This window comes from Emys orbicularis, chromosome 12 (assembly GCF_028017835.1).
Source record: "Emys orbicularis isolate rEmyOrb1 chromosome 12, rEmyOrb1.hap1, whole genome shotgun sequence".
NCBI classification, from domain to species: domain Eukaryota; kingdom Metazoa; phylum Chordata; order Testudines; family Emydidae; genus Emys; species Emys orbicularis.
The window spans coordinates 37,509,061-37,527,913 of record NC_088694.1 but is presented as its reverse complement, the minus strand read 5'-3'; the positions used below and the strand labels follow the sequence as shown (position 1 = coordinate 37,527,913).

The 18,853-nt window shown below is 59.5% G+C and overlaps 2 protein-coding genes across 2 annotated transcripts; both read left to right on the top strand.

Annotated features, from left to right (window-relative positions):
• Positions 1 to 2,904: 2,904 nt before the first annotated feature.
• On the top strand, positions 2,905 to 12,253 carry METTL17 (methyltransferase like 17). The gene is made up of 14 exons (XM_065414515.1): positions 2,905 to 2,976; positions 6,201 to 6,354; positions 6,794 to 6,943; positions 7,142 to 7,238; positions 7,871 to 7,952; positions 8,773 to 8,846; positions 8,930 to 9,024; positions 9,418 to 9,491; positions 9,881 to 9,988; positions 10,209 to 10,277; positions 10,711 to 10,761; positions 10,976 to 11,068; positions 11,321 to 11,505; positions 11,916 to 12,253. The coding sequence occupies exons 1-14, from the start codon at positions 2,905 to 2,907 to the stop codon at positions 12,001 to 12,003; spliced, it is 1,392 nt and encodes a 463-aa protein (XP_065270587.1). The 3' UTR covers positions 12,004 to 12,253.
• Positions 12,254 to 15,344: 3,091 nt separating this feature from the next.
• SLC39A2 (solute carrier family 39 member 2) lies at positions 15,345 to 18,475 on the top strand. Its single transcript, XM_065414516.1, has 4 exons — positions 15,345 to 15,459; positions 16,923 to 17,053; positions 17,421 to 17,489; positions 17,831 to 18,475. The coding sequence occupies exons 1-4, from the start codon at positions 15,345 to 15,347 to the stop codon at positions 18,473 to 18,475; spliced, it is 960 nt and encodes a 319-aa protein (XP_065270588.1).
• The last annotated feature ends 378 nt before the right edge of the window (positions 18,476 to 18,853 follow it).

The following is an 18,853-nucleotide window of genomic DNA, read 5'->3' as shown; positions in this document are numbered from 1 at the left end:
TTTGGATGCAGGCTTCCCCTTCACTTCCTCTCTGGAAACGTTTAGCATTGCTGCGCACTGTTAGCAGGTGGGTTCCAGCCCAGCAGCAGCTGCATTTCCCTCTGCAGCTACTTAGTAAAGCTCTTCAGGTGGGGGGAAAAGAGAGGAAATTTTTAAATCAGCAGGTCTAGAGAACTTGCATCCAAGAGTTTTAAAAGAGCTGGCTGAGGAGACCATTAATGAAGATTTTTGATCACTCGTGGACCACTGGGGAAGTTCCAGAAGACTAGAAGAAAACTAATTGTGTGCCAATTTTTAAAAAGGGTAAACGGAATGACCTTGGTAATTAGAGGCCTGTCAGCCAGACATTGATCCTGGGCAAGACCAGGGAGCAGCTGATATGGGACTTGATTAATAAATAACTAATGAAGAGTACTATAATTAATGCAAATCAACATGGATTTACGGAAACTAGATGCTGCCAAACTAATCTGATATTTTTGTAATGAGATTACACATTTGGTTGATAAAGGTAAAAGTGCTGACGTAACACACTGCAAATTCTGAAAGGTGTTTGACCTGGCACGACATTCTGATTAAAAATATCCAGTGGCCGGAAGTTGAAGCTAGACAAATTCAGACTGGCAGTCAACCTTGCATCCCAATCAGAGAAAAGCCCAATGCACTGAAAAGTCTCTTGTACTGTACTTGGTAGCAGCTCACCTCCTTGCCCTCAGAGGTAACGCCCCCTCTCACGCTAGCTAGGATCTAAGGAAACAAAAGCCAGAGGGACTTTCCCCAGCCGAGCTCCGTCAACACAAAACAACGTGGTCTAGTTGCAAGCAATCCCACTGGAAGATCCAGGTTGAAAGCCTCAATGCCATCTAGGGGATTTAGGTGCATGTCTGCCACTAAAATCAATGGAAGATCTAGCTGAGAGTCCCAATGTCTCCTAGGGGATTTGGATGTTGAAGTCCCACTAATTTTAAATGGGGTTTGGGGCAGCTGACTGCCTTAGCCTGGGGAAATCTCAACCGTCTAAGTTTCTGCCATTTCCTCGTCAGGTTCTTTACAGTGCAAGACTTTCCAGGCTGGTCTGAATTTGCACCAGCTGAGACTTTGGCCCCTCACCTCTCTGTATTTGGCTATGAAGCTTGGGTAAGAGTCACCACAAGACCCTGTGACATTCCCACCTCTCTATGCAATGAAGCCCAGAGATCCCCTCCTCCCGCATTTCAGGGGGGTCCCACTATAAAGCAATTTATCTGGGGATTTTTCTAAGGGGCATAAGGGAATTAGGTGCCCAGTCTGAGTCTGGCTTCCTTTGGAAATTCCAACACCGGCAGCCGGATGCTCAGCGGATGTAAAGCTGATGTCAGGCTCTGCCGTGGAGCTATGGTGACCTACGCCCGCTGAGGGTGTTGGCCCTGTGTCTGTTTTACTCTGAAGGGTCACCCTCTTGGGTCCTCACATTCATGGGCTGGGGAGCCAGGGTCCCCCTTCCTCCAACCTTCATGGTCACAGGTGGCACAGCAGGGGACCCCAGAAACACTGCAGGGTGCATAGGCTACGTCCCCCCCACTCCGCCCCTGGCCAGGCATCGCTTGGATTTTACAGCTCAAAGCAGCTATGGAAAGACAATAAGATGGGGGGAGGGGGGGCTCAGAGCCAATCCCCCCCAAACACAGGGCAGGGGGAGCTGCAGAGACAAATCTCCCAATTAATTCCCTCCAATCCAGGCTGCAAATCAGTTCAAACTGCTTAGATCAAGACCAAAATCTGTCCCCATTTAAACCCCGACCCCCATTAAATCACTCAAACCCAGTCTGGAAAGAGAATCTCCAGTTAAACTGCAGTGCCTCATCTGCTAGGAGTCAAGGGGGGCAGTTCCCCCCCAGGTCTACATCCCCCCTCCAGCTCCTGCAGAATACAATACAATCCCAGACCCAGTGGCCTCTATGCTGATGGAATTTTCCCCACACCCCCAAGTTTTTCTAAACCCCTGGTTTCAGGCCCCTCCCCATTTGCAAAGAATTTTGCCAGGTAAAGTGGTTCGGCCCCCTCAGACCCAGTTTGAAAGCAGATTTCCAGCGCGTTAAATTGCCTCAGGCTCTCCCTTTTGCAGAGAAAATTTCCCCGTAAATTATTTTAGGCAGCAACTCCCCCTCCCCTCCTTCAGTTTACAAAAAAAAAAATTTCCACATTGTAAATCGGTTCAGCTAGCCCCTGCCCCTTTGACAAGAAGATCCCAGGGAAATTGCCTCTGCCCTTCTCTCTTTGCAAAAAGACTTTTCACTTACATTGGCTCCCCTCCCACGCTACTCCCCATTTTGCAAAGAACGTTTCCAGTTAAATTGGCTCCCTCCCAATTTGCAGGGAGAGCCCTGGTTAAATGGCTGTAAAGGCAAGAGCTGATGGCTTCAATCAAGGCCCCAAAAAAATCAAACGCAGCCCCTCACTGAAGCTCCCCACCTTAATCCAGATTAACCGTCCCAGACAGGTACCCTAATCCAGATTAACCCGCCCAGGCAGTTCCCTCTAGCACAAAACTGGATTTCGGAGCAGCCCTCCCCACGGGAGAAGTGAGCTGGGCAGCGTGGTGGCCAATGGCGGGAGAATATGCAAAAAGAACGTGGAACGCTAGGGGAGGGAAGGAGGAGGGCGGGACGAGCGGAGATTGGACCAATCAGCCACAAGCGAGGCGCGGGATGGGCGATGGCGTCCGCGCTTCTCGCGCCCAAAACACGGGCTGCCCACACCCGCCGCGTAGGCCCCGCCCACTCGTAGCGGGCTGGCCCAATCGCCGCTCCCGCCGCGGCGTTCCACCTTCTCATTTACATAGCCGCCCGCGATTGGTCCCCGGGCGCGGCCCGCCCTCTCGCTCCGGCGGCCGTGCGTTGGAGGTGGGGCCGTGGGTGTTCCAAGATGGCGGCCCCCGCGGCAGCGAGGCGGGTACGGAGGTTTTGGGGACCTCGCGGCGGCCCATCCACGCTCCGGGTGAGTGACCGCCCGCGCCCGGTACCTCGTGAATAGGCAAGAAGGGATTTGCGTAAAGGGCGCGTGCAGCCTCTCTCTGGGGCGGCTTCGGCACCCGGCACCAACGGCGGGTGAGGGGAAGCAGAGCACGTGACCAGCTCAGCGCACCCCTGCCCCCGAAGGAGCCCCGCCTCCTGGCCATATAGCTCCGCCCATGGCCTTTGACGAGATCTGACCCTTCCCCCTCCAACTAACCGCCCCGCCCTACAACTTCCTGGGCCATATATCCCCATATGGACCATCCCTCCTCTCAGGCCATATAACCCTGTGTAGATCAGACTCCTATAACCCTGTCAGGACTGCAACCCAGAGCCAACCCCCTGCTGCAGGCCATATAGCCTTGTATGGACCAGTGCCTCAGGCCTTATACTCTCCCCCAACCATATAACCCTGTACAGGCCAGAGACCCCCCAGGCCATATAACCCCATATGGACCAGACTCCCCCCAGCCATATAATGCTGTCTGGACCAAACCCCTTTGGGCCATATAACTCCCCATGACTGCCAGAAGTGGGGGTTGAATGACACGATGGATTGCCCTGCTCTGTTCATTCTCTCTGACGCACCTGGCATTGGCCACTGTCGGAAGACAGGCTACAGGGCTAGAGGGACCATTGGTCTGACCCATTATGGCCGTTCTTATGTTCTCATGGCAATATAACCATGTATGGACCAACCCCTCCCCCCCACTAGGGTTGCCAACAGTCCCTTATTACAAGGGATGCCCCTTTTTTTTTGTACAACAAGATTGGAAGTTCCTGAGTGCTGCAAAAAGCAGCAAGAGATACCCCTGGTGAATGTAGGTGAGTCCTGCTTAGTAGAATTATTATTATTATTAATAATAATAATAATGATAAAAATAATATCAGGAGAAGGGGTGGGGTGGGGTTGCTAAGAAAACAGTTCCTTATTTTTGAAATACAATGTCGGTATTTGTACCCCCCCCCCCCCCCACACACACACACCTTAAAGCACACATCAGCTCCCCGGCCAAATAACCCCATATGGACCAGACTCTCTCCAGTTATATTGCAACATATAAGAACACAAGAATGGCCATACTGGGTCAGACCAAAGGTCCATCTAGTCCACTATCCTGTCTTCTAACAGTGGCCAATGCCAGGTGCCCCAGAGGGAATGACCAAAACAGGTGATCAAGTGATCCATCTCCTGTCGCCCATTCCCAGCTTCTGGCAAAGAGAGGCTAGGGACACCATCCCTGCCCATCCTGGCTAATAGCCATTGATGGACCTATCCTCCATGAATTTATAGACCTCAATCATATCCCCCCTTAGTCGTCTCTTTTCCAAGCTGAAAAGTCCCAGTTTTATTAATCTCTCCTCATACGGAAGCCGTTCCATACCCCTAATCATTTTTGTTGTCCTTTTCTGAATCTTTTCCAATTCCAGTATATCTTTTTTGAGATGGGGTGACCACATCTGCACGCAGTATTCAAGATGTGGATGTACCATGAATTTATATAGAGGCAATATGATATTTTCTGTCTTATTTCTATCCCTTTCTTAATGATTCCCAACATTATGTTAGCTATTTTGACTGCCGCTGCACATTGAGTGGATGTTTTCAGAGAACTATCCACAATGGACAAGACTCTTCTTCTTTGGGCTGTATTAACCCTCTATGGACCAGCTCCCGCACCACCAAACCATGTAATACCTGGCATACCTTGTATAACCAAACATTTCAACAAAAAATTGAAGCAAAAGTACCGTATTGATGTATTAAGCAAAACCAAGGGCTCATTAATGATGTTGTAATTGCATTCAGATAGGCAAGACATTAAGTCAGTGTGTTCTAATAATAATACCCTGAGAAGTATATAAGGAATGCATGGCATGCAAAGTAAAAGCGGCCTTAAGTGATATGGAGCAAGGAACCTTGCTGTCTTGAATTGACGCATGCTGGCCCTGGTCTTGCTTGGAGTAGCAAATGGAATTGCTCGGGTGCAGGTTCGCTTTGGCGGAGCAGGCTCCACATTGGGACATTAGTGAAGCAGGAACTGCCCATGCCGGTGATAACAAGTATTGTGGGGTGGCTGTTGAGGGCCGCTCCTGGAATGGAGCCAGGGAACGTTATTTTCCTTGATCTGTGCTTTGGTTCACGTTGAACTGTCCAGTGGTGACAGATCAAAAGATTATGCTGTTTTGGAGCAGTTTGTCATGGGGTGATTAAAAGAAAACCCCAGGTGAAATTACAGCAGGACGCTTCACAGGCAGAGCAAGCGTACAGTGTGGGTTTGGGGCTGGACCCTAGGAGGTGGGCGGGCAGCCCCTGCCTCGTACTTTGAGCCTGGGGTTAATGGCGGTGGAAATGATTAGAGCGACCGTGGACTTGGGAACACGTTGCTGAGCAGAGACCTTAAAAAGGAAGGCACAGGAGGACGGGGACACGGTGCCAGTGAAACGTAAGCTAATGGGGGAAAGGCAAACAAAGGGGTGCAGCGTCGGCCTGGCCTGATGTGAGTAATGGGATGTGGTGATGTTGGACGTTGGCCCCATTTGGAGGCAGGATTAGGGAGGTCAGGAGGTCTGGGAGCAGAATCTCGGTGCTGGCTGAGATAAGGGGAACGCCCAGGGAGCCGTTTACAGCGGATAAGATAAGCCTGGGTTGTAAGCTGAGATGGAGAGTAAGTCGTGCATGGACAGCGCGTGTTGGACAGGGATTGGTTCCTCCGGAGTGCCCAAGCCAGTCCCCAAACGCGATGCAATGCGGTCAGTGCAGCGTGACGGGCCAGTGGGGATAATTCACGAGGGAGCTATGCCCCCCTTTTCCACCCCCACCACGTAACTCCGTATGTCCTATCCTGCCCCATGCCATATGACCAGGTAATGACCAGTCTTCCACCTTCAGCTCCCCACTCTAAATCTGACAGTATCGCTATGTAAAACCATATACACCCATTTCTGACATTGCCACCAACCCAAACCCATTGGAGCCTGGGGCCATGGTCCTGCTTGGGCTATATAACCCCATATTGACTAGCCTACCAGGCTATAATCATATAGAGCCTGCTGCTATGCAGTATCCCCCATATGGCCCTGCTACCCTCACTGCCCACTGGCTGAGCCATACAGCCCCATATGGACCTTCCCATGCAGGCCATATAGGGATGCATGGACTTATCCTTGCTGCCCTGCTCTCCTGATGGCTCTCTCCCTACTCAGGCCTTCTCCACCATCATCCCAAGGGTTTCCCAGGTGGACAACTCCTCCGACTTTCTGGGCAACGTCCCCCACCGCCGGCACCCAGGGGTGCTGCATCTCAGGAGTGTTCGGCTCCCGGCCAAACTGGTGAAGGCTGCCCAGCTGCTGGTGGAGCGTAAGTAACCACTGGGCGCGAGGGGGCTTGGTGCTGCAAGAAGCAGGGTGAGGGGCTCAGTAGGGGTACTCCCTCCTTGCACTACTGTTACTCAGCTGCCCTGCCCCAGAGCTGGCTGCATCTCAGCTCAGGGCGAGCCATCCCCATGTGGTGTTATGTGCAGCTGTTACCCAGCTGCTCTGCCCCAGAGCTGGCTGCATCTCTGTGCCGGGAGAGCCATCCCCATGTGGTGTTATGTGCGGCTGTTACCCAGCTGCCAGACCCCAGAGCTGGCTGCATCTCTGTGCCGGGAGAGCCATCCCCATGTGGTGTTATGTGCGGCTGTTACCCAGCTGTCAGACCCCAGAGCTGGGTACATCTCAGCACCAGGTGAACCCTGCTCTGTTCAGCGTGATGGGCTTCTCACTGGGCCCATCGTATCTCATTTATCCCCCACCAGAGTCCACTGTGCATGGGCTGAAGGACCAGGTGGTGGCCCTGACCAACTACCTCTGGAGCCGGAAGCGCCCCTTGGAGGCCAGCGAGCTGCAGAGGAGAGGGCAGCAGCTGGAGCAGCAGCTGAGGGAGAAAGTCCAGCCCCGCACAGCAGGTGAGCGCCGACTGAGGGGCAGGATGGGGAGAAACCAGCCGGGTGAAGGGGCTCTCCCCATGCAGTCAGTGCTGGCCCCAGTACCCCACAGTGCTGCGGGGTGGAGGCCCGGCGGGGGGCGTTCTCCTCACTCAGTGTTCTCTCTCTGCTTGGTCTCCCCCGGCCAGCTCTGTGCTTAACCCTGTCTCTCTCCGTCAGACGCATCCAGCCCCCTGACCGACGCTGAGAAGGAGAAGCTGCAGAGGAGGGTGCTGAACAGGCTTCGAAAAACCACCTATCACTGGGAGGCACTGAGGTGACACCCTCTCGGGGTTGCAATGGGTCACCTGCAGTGCTGAGATGCAGCCAGCTCTTGTGTGGGGCAGCTGGGGAACAGCTGCACAGCGATGCCACATAGGGACGGCTCACCCGATACTGAGATGCAGCCAGCTCTGGGGTGGGGTGGAGCATCTGTTTACCAGCCTCAGATTTTGGCAGGCAGTGAAGGAGGTCACATGGGAATGCCTCAGCCAGCGCTGCGATGCAGCAAGCTCTGGGGTGGGGCAGCTGGGAATAGACACACAGCAATGCCACACAGAGACATCTCGCCCACTCCTGAGATGCAGCCAGCTCTGGGGTGGGGTGGAGCATCTGTTTACCAGCCTCAGATTTTGGCAGGCAGTGAAGGAGGTCACACAGGAACGCCTCTCCCAGCACTGAGATGCAGCCAGCTCTGGGGTGGAGCAGCTGGGAAATAGCCGCACAGCGACGCCACATGGGGATGACTCACAAGAGCTAAGGTGCAGCCAGTTCTGGGGTGGGGCATGACATCTGTTTACCAGCCCCAGTTTCTGGCAGGCAGTAAAGGAGGTCAGCACTGGCTCTGGGGTGTGTGTGGGGGGGTCAGAATCCCCAACTGATGTGCTCTGTGTGTTCTTCCCGTCTCAGGTATACAGACGAGCTGAGTCTTGTGTACATGGCAGCTCGGCTGGATGGGGGGTTTGCGGCTGTGTCCAGAGCCTTCCATGAGGTGAGACACTGTGCTAAGCACTAGACCCCACTCCCCTCCCAGAGCTGGGGCGAGAACGCAGGAGCTAAGTTCCCTCTAAGCTGCGTGGCTGCGCAGCTGCCTATTAAGCCCCATGCAGGGGCTCAGGGCTATTGCGGGGAGGGGTGCCTCTCCCCCAGCGTGGACCTGCCAGGGGAGAGGTGCCCCTCCCTGCCGGCCCCAGCGTGGACCTGCCAGGGGAGAGGCCCCCCTCCCTGCTGGCCCCAGCGTGGATCTGCCCCGGACTTGCCCCGGCCGGGGGTGAGGCGCCTCTCCCTTGGACCGGCCCAGTGCAGCCCCGCCGGAGCTGCCGCAGCCAGGGAGAGGCGCCTCTCCCCCGCCTCAAACTGCTGCGGCGAGAGAAGGCTGGGGGGAGTCCTCTCTCCCTGCTGTAGCCCAAGGGGCAGCCTGCATCCCAAACCCCTCATTCCCGGCCGCACCCCAACCCTCTGCCCCAGCCCTGAACCCCCTCCAGCACCCCGCACCCCTCATCCCCAGCCCCATCCCAGAGCCAGCACCCCCAACCAGAGCCCTCACCCCTTACACCCCAACCTTCTTCCCCCTCCCACACTTCGCCCCCCCTCCCCCATCAGCGCCATACTGGTGTACATAATAAAATTCATTCTGCACATGGATGTAAAAAATTAGAGGGAACTCTGCGCAGGAGTCCTGGCTCCCAGCCCCCCGCCCCCTCCCAACCACTAGCCCCCACTCTCTGAAGGGAAGTAGTCCCACCCTCCACCTGTCGTCTATGCGGAGCTGTGCTGGGCCCGATGCGGTTTCTCTTTGCTCTGCCCTCTAGATCCAGAAGCGGGTTCCGGCCTTCGCCCCTCGCACCCTGCTGGATTTCGGCTCTGGGACGGGCTCCGTCAGCTGGTGAGCCTCTGCCCTGCGGGGGGGATATTTCCTGTGGTCCTGGAAGCGCTGTTGGTGTCTCATGCTCCCACCTCTCTGTGCAGGGCGGCGCATGGTGCCTGGGGCCAGACCCTGCGTGAGTACCTGTGTGTCGACAGCTCCGCCCCCATGCTGACCCTCGCCGAGCGGCTGCTGCAAGGTGAGGCCTCCAGGGGCGCTGCTGAGTGCCCAGCCAGTGCTGGTAGGGCCCCAGTTCTAACTGCTAGACCCCTCTGCCACCCCAGAGCTGGGAAAGAACCCAGGAGTCCTGGCTCCCAACCCCTCCCGCTGTAACCACTAGACCCCTCTGCCACCCCAGAGCAGGGAAAGAACCCAGGAGTCTTGGCTCCCAGCATCCCCCCACACCACTCCACTCCACTCCACTAGACTAGATCCCTCTGCCACCCCAGAGCTGGGGAGAGAACCCAGGAGTCCGGGCTTCCAGGCCCTTCTTGCATCGTTCTCTCATTCCATTGCCTCCTGTCCTGTCTGTCTCCCTCTCTGTGACCCCCGCCCTGATGTCTGTCTGTCTGTCCATCCCTCCCTGCTCCAGGTGGCTCCGAGTCCCCCCAGACCCCACTCTTCCCAGGCGTCTATTTCCGGCAGTTCCTCCCTGTCTCGCCCAAGGTAAAGGGCCCTGCCTGTAGGGGTGGCGGGGAATACAGGGGCAGCTGGGTCTATGGGGGAGCGCTGGGGGGTCCAGTGCTTTGCAAGGAAGCCTGGGGGTGGGGGCGCCAGTGTTGTTAGATTCCGGCTTGCCAGAGCTGCCCGCCTGGCGCCATCCCACGTTGCTTTGCGGTTCTGTTGGGGAGGCAGCACCAAAATGCGTTTGGCTCTGGGGTGGAGGACAGCAGCAGCATGAGGAAGAGGGGGCGGGTCAGAGCGGTTGGATGCTGGGGCATTCTCCAGTGGGGGAGGGAGGTCTCTGGGGATCTGCCCCACCCCAGCCAGGGGGCTATTGTCTGATCTCCCCCACCCCGCCCACATCCCATGTCTCCCTCCTGGGGCACTTGCAGGTGAAGTTTGACCTGGTGGTTTCAGCCTTCTCCCTGAACGAGCTGCCCAGCCTGGCTGAGCGCAGGGAGACCATACAGACGCTGTGGAGGAAGACGGACGGCTTCCTGGTGAGTAACCCCCTGCCTCTCTGCCCCCCTGCCCAGAGTCCCTCGGCCAACCAGCCTGGAGTCCCCCTCCCCTCCCCCAAATCAGTCCCCCCAGCATCTCCCTCCCCTCCCCCAGATTGACCCCTCTGCCCCCTCCCCGCCCCCCAGTTCATCCCCCCCCCATGCCTAGTCTCTTCCCCTCCCCCCAAGATCAGCCCCTCTAACACCCAATCCCCTCCAGGTGCTGGTGGAGAACGGAACCAAAGAGGGGCACCAGATGCTCATGGAGGCGCGAGAGATCGTCCTGGGGGTGAGGGGACCCTGCTCCTTCCCTGGGGCCGTGGCGGGAGCCCCCCCTGCAATCCCCCCTCCCCACCTCCAGCAGCTTTGGCAGGCTCCCAGCCACTGGGGGAGGGGAGAACGGATAGACAATGGGACCCGGGTGTCCGGGACAATAACACAAAGCACTGGGGGGCCCCTCTGGGAAAGGACTGGGATGGAACGGGACCCAGGCGTCCGGGCCGGCAGTGCAGAGCTCCCCCGCCCTGGTACCCCAAGGGGAGGGACTGGGATGGAACGAGACCCAGGCGTCTGGGCTGGCAGTGCAGAGCTCTGCTCCCCAGGTACTCCAAGGGGAGGGACTGGGATGGAACAGGACCCGGGGTCCGGGCCGGCCGTGCAGAGGGAACAGGGGGTGCAGCTGGTTCCCTTTGGGCTCTAAGTCCTCTCCCCTCTGCCAACAGGGGGGAGACAAGGTGGTGCATGACCCACGGGAGGCTCACGTCTTCGCCCCAGTGAGTATTGGCGGGGTGGGGGGAGCGGGCTGAGGCCTGCAGGGCGGCTGGAGGGGGTTGGGCGGATGGGCCGAGGCCAGGTGGAGGGGGTTGGGGGGGTGGGTCGAAGTTCGATCGGTGGATTTTGGGGAGGGCGGGCCGAGGCCAGCCAGGTGCCCAGATGCTGGGCTGGGGGGGGACGTGGGATGCTCTAACACCAGTTTCTGTCCCCTAGTGCCCGCACCACCTGCCCTGCCCACGGCTGAACCCCGAGCGGCCCCTGCCCTGCAATTACCTCCAGGCCTACCACCCCTTGCCCTTCCACTGGGTGAGTGCCCCCCCCGCCTGGCAGCGGGGGCATATCGGGAGCTGTGCCCCTCCCGCCATGCAGCGGGGGCGTATGGGGAGCTGTGCCCTCCCCCAGGCAGCGGGGCGTATGGGGAGCTGCGGTGGGATTGGTCCCAGGGCGGGGAATGCCTGGCTGCAAGGGTGGGGAACAGGCCGGGGCCAGCCCTAGGGCGGATTGGGGGGGCTCTGCAGGGGACCCCCCGGCTCACCCCCTGCCTGCGTGTTGTTGCAGAACCCGGCGCTGAAGGAGGAGTTGTTCTCCTTCCTGATCCTGCGCCGGGGGCCAGGGGAGGGTGAGGAGCCCTGGCCCCGCATCACCCAGGCCGTCCTGGGCTGCGCCCGGCACGTCCATTGCCACCTGTGCTGTGCCGACGGGAGCCTGCAGCACGCCGTGATCACCGCGCGCCGGCACGGCAGGTACCGCTCCGCCAACGGCCCGGGGACGGGGCCTGGCTGGCTCGGGGGGAGGGGGGGGGAATGGGATATGGGGCATTTCCCCTCCTTGGGGCGCCAGCTCCCATCCGGCCCCAGGACAGGGACTGGCTGTCTCGGGGTGGGGAATGGGGTACGGAGCCTTTTCCCTCTAGGGGGTGCCAGCACCCATCCGGCCCAAGGGCAGGGACCAACTGGTGCAGGGAATGGGGCACGGGCCTTTCCCTTCTAGGGGGCGCTGGCTCCCAACTGGCCCCAGGGTAGGGACTGGCTGGCTCAAGGGGGTGGGGAATGGGATATGGGGCCTTTCCCCTCTAGGAGGTGCCTGCTCCCATCCGGAGCTGGAACTTGCTGGCTCGGGGGGCCGGACCCCTCACCATTCCCTCTCCCCACAGGGATCTGTATCGCTGTGCCCGGCTGAGCCACTGGGGGGATCGGCTGCCCGTGACGATGCCCCCTGGGGAGGCCGTTCCGGGGGAGTAACCCTCCAGCCCATCCCAGGGGGCAGATGCTGAGCCCCCGAGGTCCCGCTGCGATCCGTTGCCTGACCCTCGTGGGCATTGATGTGGGGACGGCGGCAGGAAGCACCCAGTGGATTGGCACTGGTGGTGGGGGGGGTCTTCTGATGGCCTGCGGCACTGCAGGTGCAGGTGCTGGCCCCAATGAGCACGGGGGAGCCAGCAGGACTCCTGGGTTCCCTTCTGCAGCTGGTGGCTCCCCGGCACCCAGGTTGGGTCCAATAAAGAGAGCCTAAAACAGTCCACCGGCTTTGGCGTCAGTTACTGCGCAGGGTTAGACTGGCAGCAGTCTGTGAGTCAGGACTCCTGGGTTCTCTCCCCAGCTCTGGGAGGCAAGTGGGGTAGGGTGACCAGATGTCCCGATTTTATAGGGACAGTCCTGATTTTTTGGGTCTTTTTCTTTTTTGGGGAGGGATAGCTCAGTGGTTTGAACATTGGCCTGCTAAACCCAGGGTTGTGAGTTCAATCCTTGAGGGGGCCACTTAGGGATCTGGGGCAAAATCAGTACTTGGTCCTGCTAGTGAAGGCAGGGGGCTGGACTCGATGACCTTTCAAGGTCCCTTCCAGTTCTAGGAGATAGGATATCTCCATTAATTTAGGCTCCTATTACCCCCCACCCCCTGTCCTGATTTTCTACATTTGCTGTCTGGTCACCCTAGAGTGGGGGCTGGTGGTTAGAGCAGCGGGGGCTGGGAGTCAGGACTTCTGGGTTATCATAGGATATCAGGGTTGGAAGGGACCTCAGGAGGTCATCTAGTCCAACCCCCTGCTCAAAGCAGGGCCAATCCCCAGACAGATTTTTGCCCCAATCCCTAAATGGCCCCCTCAAGGATTAAGCTCACAACCCTGGGTTTAGCAGGCCAATGCTCAAACCACTGAGCTATCCCTCCCCCCTAAAATCTCTCCCCAGCCCTGGGAGGGGAGTGGGGGCTAGTGGTTAGAGCAGCGGGGGCTGGGAGCCAGAACTCCTGGTTCTGTTCTGTCACTGTGTCCCTTCCCCTTGTGGGTCTTGGTTTCCTCTTGTGGGTGGCCAGCCCCCTCCCCCCCCGTGGGCGGTGAGCATGCCCCGCACGCTGGGCACAGCATGTGCTGCGCTCGGGTGAGTTACCACTTGCTGCCATTGCAATAGCTTGGGCGGGGGAACGGGCTCAGCTGGTTCCATGGAGCCCCTGGGCGTGACCCAGCTGTGTGCGTAGGCTTGGCAGGCGACCACGGGGCTGAAGTGGGGGGGGCTGAGCTCTGGGTGGCCTCAGCTCCCTGCAGGACAGCGCTGCCTGCGGCCCCCCACCCTGCTCCCTGCGGGATAACGTCCACTGTGGGTCCCCCATCCTGCTCCTTATGGGACAATCTCTCCTGTGGGGCCCGCACCCTGCTCCATGCAGACCTCCCCCCGCTCCCTGTGGGGCCCCCTTCCTGCTCCTTGCAGGACAGCGCCCCCTGCGGGTCCCCACCCTCTTCCCTGCCAGCACTGCATGCTTGGGGAGAGCACCCCCTACCGAGTCCCCACCCCACTACCTAGCGCCACACTGGGACCATGGGGCCAGCTCTGGCTGCCAGGGACACTGAGGGTTATGCTGCATCAGGGCCGTGGCCCATGGGCTGCTTGTGGTGGTGTTGGGAAATGCTCTGTGCAGAGTAAACAGCGGGTGAAGGGCCGGGGTGTGTTTCAGGAGCTAAGCTGCAGTGAGGCACTGATACCATCAGAGGAGCTCAGCTAATCCCCACTAGGAGGCGCTGGCTGGGACCCAGGCGCAGGGCGTGGGGACCAGCTGGCTTAGTGGGGTGGGGAATGGAAGGTGGGGCCGGGATGCCGGCTCCTGTCTGCCCCCAGTGCGGGGAACAGGACGTTGTCATCTGGCCCCGTTTGTGACCAAACATCCCAGTATTGCCTGGCCAGTAACGAAGCTCGAGGGGTCCTGCGGCAGTAGGGGCAGCATGGTGATATTAGTCTGGGACGCGTGTGACTCGGTTTCCCCACTCACCATGCACGCTGCGTGTGAAGAATTGAATTTCTCCTGGGGGGAGAGGGAAGAAGGGTCACACAAACAGCAGTGCACTACCTAGAACTGTCCCCATGTCACCAGAGGACAAAGGACCTCAGCAGCGGAGACCCCGTGGAGCCTCCTGGGCAGCTGTCGGGCATGGGGTCGGGAGGTGGGAGCCAGCTGGGATCCGAGGTGCTGGCTGCCCATGGCTGGGGCAGAGATGGGGAGGCCGGGTTTGGGAGCGGCAGGGCAGCCAGAGCCTCTCTCAGGTGACACTGACTTTAGGCCCCTTCAGCCCAGGTTGCGGGTGAGTAAAAGGCAGTGGCTTGGTTTGCCAGGCTGGCCTTTGTCACTGCAGATCCCTGCTGGTGGCGTCTCTCCCGAGGGCCTGCTGGGCAGCCAGGGGGAGAAACGGGTGCTGGATCCGACGGGCTGTCCTCGGGGGCACGGTTGGAGACACAGCCGGCACTCCTGTGAATCCAGGCCGGGCAGCTGGCAGAGGTGGAGGGCTGACCAGGGCCCGGGGGCGCTGTATGTTTGAGGTCTCTCCATCCTCACCCTGCCTGGGGCCCAGGAGATGCTGATCCGGCACTGTCCAGCCTGGCACCAAACCCCTCGACAGCTGGAAAATCCCCCCGGGCCAGGGCCTGCTGGGTATTAGGGAGGGATGGGTGCTCCATACAAGCGTATCTAAGCTGCTAGGAATGCAGCCGGTGACCGGGGAAGTGGTGGGGAAAAGTGCTCTTGGGAAATGTTTACCCAATAAATTATTTAATGGTGGTGCAATTAAGACTGAAGGAGGGGCGGGGAGGGGGTGGCTCCCTTCTCCCTGCTCCTGGGAGGTTATTATTCACTCTGGGGCTGGGAGGTGCTGGGGAAGGTGGCAGGAGCGGAGCAGGAGAGGGAGGGAGAAGCAGCAGAGATGCAGTGAATGCAGGGAGAGAGGGGGAAGGAAGGAGAAGTGGAAGGCAGAGGGGCAGATGGAGTGAGGTAGAGACGGGAGGGAAGGAGGAGAGGAGGATGGCCAGGGAACTGGGAATGGCCTGACCCAATCTGTGTGGCACAGCATCTCCCACCGATTCCCGGGGCTTGGAAGGGTCCCCGGCCAGGCCTGGGTTCGGCTGAGGGCTCGGCGCCGGCTTGGGCTACCTAGGATTAGGGTTAGGGTCATCCGTGGTGGGGGTCTCCCTAGCCTGGGACGGGTTAGACGAGGGGGGACAGGAGAGGACGGGCTAGCAGGGCATTGTGGAGGAGGGGCTGTAGGGTGTGAGCCCAGGGTAAGGCCCAGCTGTATTGCCTGGCCCTCCTGGCGCCCGCGCAGATGGAGCCGCTCCTGGCGGTGAAGATCGGCTGCCTGGTGGCTCTGCTGTTCATTACCCTCGTCTGCGGCCTCATCCCGGCCCAGGTCAAGTGGTTCCAGATCAAAGCGGCCAAAGGTGAAGAGGGGCTGGGGGTGGGGAGTGGGACAGCGGCTTCCCATCCACATCGCAGGGGTGGGCGGGCTGGGTATCCCCATATGCACTCATCTGCTCCTCTATCATCTGTCCCCAAACACACCCCTCTGCTCCCCTATCATCTATCCCCATAGACACCGTCTGTTCACCGATCCATCTACCTATCTACTTATCCCCATAGACACCCCTCTACTCCCCTATCATCTGTCCCCATAGACACCCCTCTGCTCCTGTATCATCTATCCCCATAGACACCCATCTGCTCTTCTATCATCTTTCCCCATACACACCCTCCGTTCATCCATCCATCTATCTACCTATCCCCATATACACCCCTCTGTTCATCCATCTACCTACATATCCCCATACACACACCCCTGCTCCTCTATCATCTGTTCCCATAGACACCCCTCCGTTCATCCATCTACCTACCTATTCCCATGCGCACACCTCTACTCTTATCTATTTATCTATCTATCTATGGCCTTGGCTACACTCGGGACTGCACAGCGCTGCCGCGGCAGCGCTGTGAAGCGCAAGTGTAGTCGCGCCGCCAGCGCTGCGAGAGAGCTCTCGCAGCGCTGTATGTACTCCACCTCTCCGAGGGGAATAGCTTGCAGCGCTGCAGGCTCTGGCGCTTTACAGCGCTGTACTCGCTGCGCTCGGGGGGGGGGGCGTTTTCACACCCCTGAGCGCAGCAAGTTGCAGCGCTGTGCAGCGCCAGTGTAGCCAAGGCCTGCCTATCTATCTCTTGCTGCTCCTCGCTCTTGTTCTCTGTGTATCTGTCTGTCTGGTGCTTCCCCTCCCCTGTCCCCTGCAGGCTTCTGGCTCCCGGGGCAGGGGAAACCCCCTTAGTAAATAAGGCAATGGGGCAGCTGCAGACATGAATGATACCTCCATCCTGCCCCAGCCCCATCACTGCCTCCCCGTGGGGCAAAAGAAACAGTCACACTCAGGGGGCTCTGGACCCCCTGAGGGAAACTGAGGCTTTGTCTGTCTGTCCACCTCTGTATCACTTTCTTTCTTAGCCATTACTTTGCCCTTGTTCTTCCTATCTGTGCCCAGCTCTTTCTCCCCGGGGAGCTGTGCGGCTTTCACTCCATCCTCTTGCCAGTTCATTAATCACCCTTGTTCTGTCAGCAGATCTTAAAGCACTTTGCTAAGGAGGTCAGTCTCATTAGCCCCATTGTACAGATGGGGAAACTGAGGCATGGGGAGGCCAAGTGACTTACCAAGCTCACCTAACAGCCTGAGCCAGAACTGGAACCCAGGTGTTCCCGGTGCCAGTCCAGGGCTCTGTGCCTGCTGCCCCACCTCTGGCTTTCTCCCTGCCCCAGGCTGTGTGGTTCCCCAGTTCGAGACCCACCTCCCAAGCTGGGATTGCTTTGCTCAGCCCTGCCCCATGGCCGTGGCCTTAGCCTCACCCCGGCCCTCTCCTCCCACAGGGCGGCACCGGCGCATCCTGAGCTTCATCGGCTGCTTTGCAGCGGGGGTCTTCCTGGGCGCCTGCCTCATGCACACGGCGGCCGACGCGCTGACAGACATCCAGGGGGAGCTGGGCAAGCGGCTGCAGCAGGTGAGATGGAGCAGAGACGCACGGGACCCCCTTGCTCCAGCAGTGTGGTGCACACAGGACAGGGCCCGTCCCCTCCAGCAGGGGGCGCAGGGACACACACAGAGCAGGGCCCGTCCCCTCCAGCAGGGGGCGCAGGGACACACACGGAGCAGGGCCCGTCCCCTCCAGCAGGGGGAGTAGGGACACACACATACAAACACTCACACAGAACAGGGCCCGTCCCCTCCAGCAGGGGGCGCAGGGACACACACGGAGCAGGGCCCATCCCCTCCAGCAGGGGGTGCAGGGACACCCCTCCAGGTGTATATGGGGTCAGTGCACCGCTTGCCCCCCAGCGCGATATCTGACTCTTCTTGTTTCCCCACAGGCTGCCGCTGGGCAGAACCTGACGGGGACACAGAACGACTCGTCTAGAGCCAGTGCCTGTGGGGCTGAGGTGAGCACCCCCAACACTTCTCAGCTGGAAGTGCCCCCACTGCGGAGAGGCGGGAAGAGGGCTGCTGTGGGGAAAGAGCTGTGAGAGCAGAGCCAAGGCAGGGGGAGCGACTGACCCTTGTCAAATCTCCCTTCCCAGAGTTGGGGACAGAATCCAGGAGTCCTGGCTCCCAGCCCCCCTGCTTTAACCACTAGACTCCACCCTCCTAAATAGCCCTCCCTTTGGGACCCACTCCTTAGGCTGTGGGTGGAGGTGGGGAAGGTCAGGCTGGGTGGCTGCGTGCGAGTCCCTCTGAAACAAACCGTGTATCTTCCTCCATCTCCCCATCCCTCTCCCCACAGCTGGATTACCCCTTCGCGGAGCTCGTCATCTCCCTCGGCTTCTTCCTTGTCTTCCTCACCGAGAGCCTGGTGCTGCACTGCTGCCACGCAGCTCCACCGTCCCACGGGGCCCCGGGCAAGGACCCTGCTTGCTCAGCCCCCAGCGTCCCCTCCGTCCCCCACTCCCATGGGGTCCCGGGGCCTGGCGGCCCCTCACCTGGCTCCTTCCGGGCCCTGGTGCTCTTCATTACGCTGTCGCTGCACTCACTCTTCGAGGGGCTGGCGGTGGGGGTGCAGCAGGGCGAGGCGGGGGCCCTCCAGCTCTGCCTGGCTGTGCTGGCCCACAAGGGCGTGATCGCCTTCAGCCTGGGGCTGCAGCTGGTGCAAAGCGGCACCCGGCCCCGCTGGAGGCTGCTCTACCTGGGCATTTTCGCCCTCATGTCCCCCTCTGGCATGGCCGTTGGCATCGGGCTCTCGTTCTCGGGCGGGGCGGCCGGCGGGCTGGCCATGGCCCTGGTGGAGGGGGTGGCAGCCGGCACCTTCCTGTACATCACCTTCCTGGAGATCCTGCCCCACGAGCTGAGCTCCCGCGAGCCGCCCCTGGCCAAGTTCTCCTTCATCGCCCTGGGCTTCACCGTCATGGCCACCATTGCTGTCTGGGCCTGAGGGGGAGGCAGGGCGGGGTGGGGGCTCCAGGGGCCATGCCTTGCAGAGACTGACCCCAAACGGCCTGTCCCCTCTAGGGGGTGTCAGCTCCCATCCGGCTCCAGGGCAGGGACTGGCTAGATCAGGGGGGTGGGGAATAGGACATGGAGCCTTTCCCATCTACGGCGGGGACTGGCTGTCTCAGAGGGCTGGGGACACAGGGCTTTCCCCCGTAGGGGGCGCTGGCTCCCATCCGGCCCCAGAACAGGGACTGGCTGGCTCAGGGGGCTAGAGACATGGGTCCTTTCCCCTCCAGGGGATGCTGGCTCCCATCCGGCCCCAAGGCAGGGACTGGCTGGCTCAGGGGGCTGGAGACATGGGGCCTTTCCCCTCTAGGGG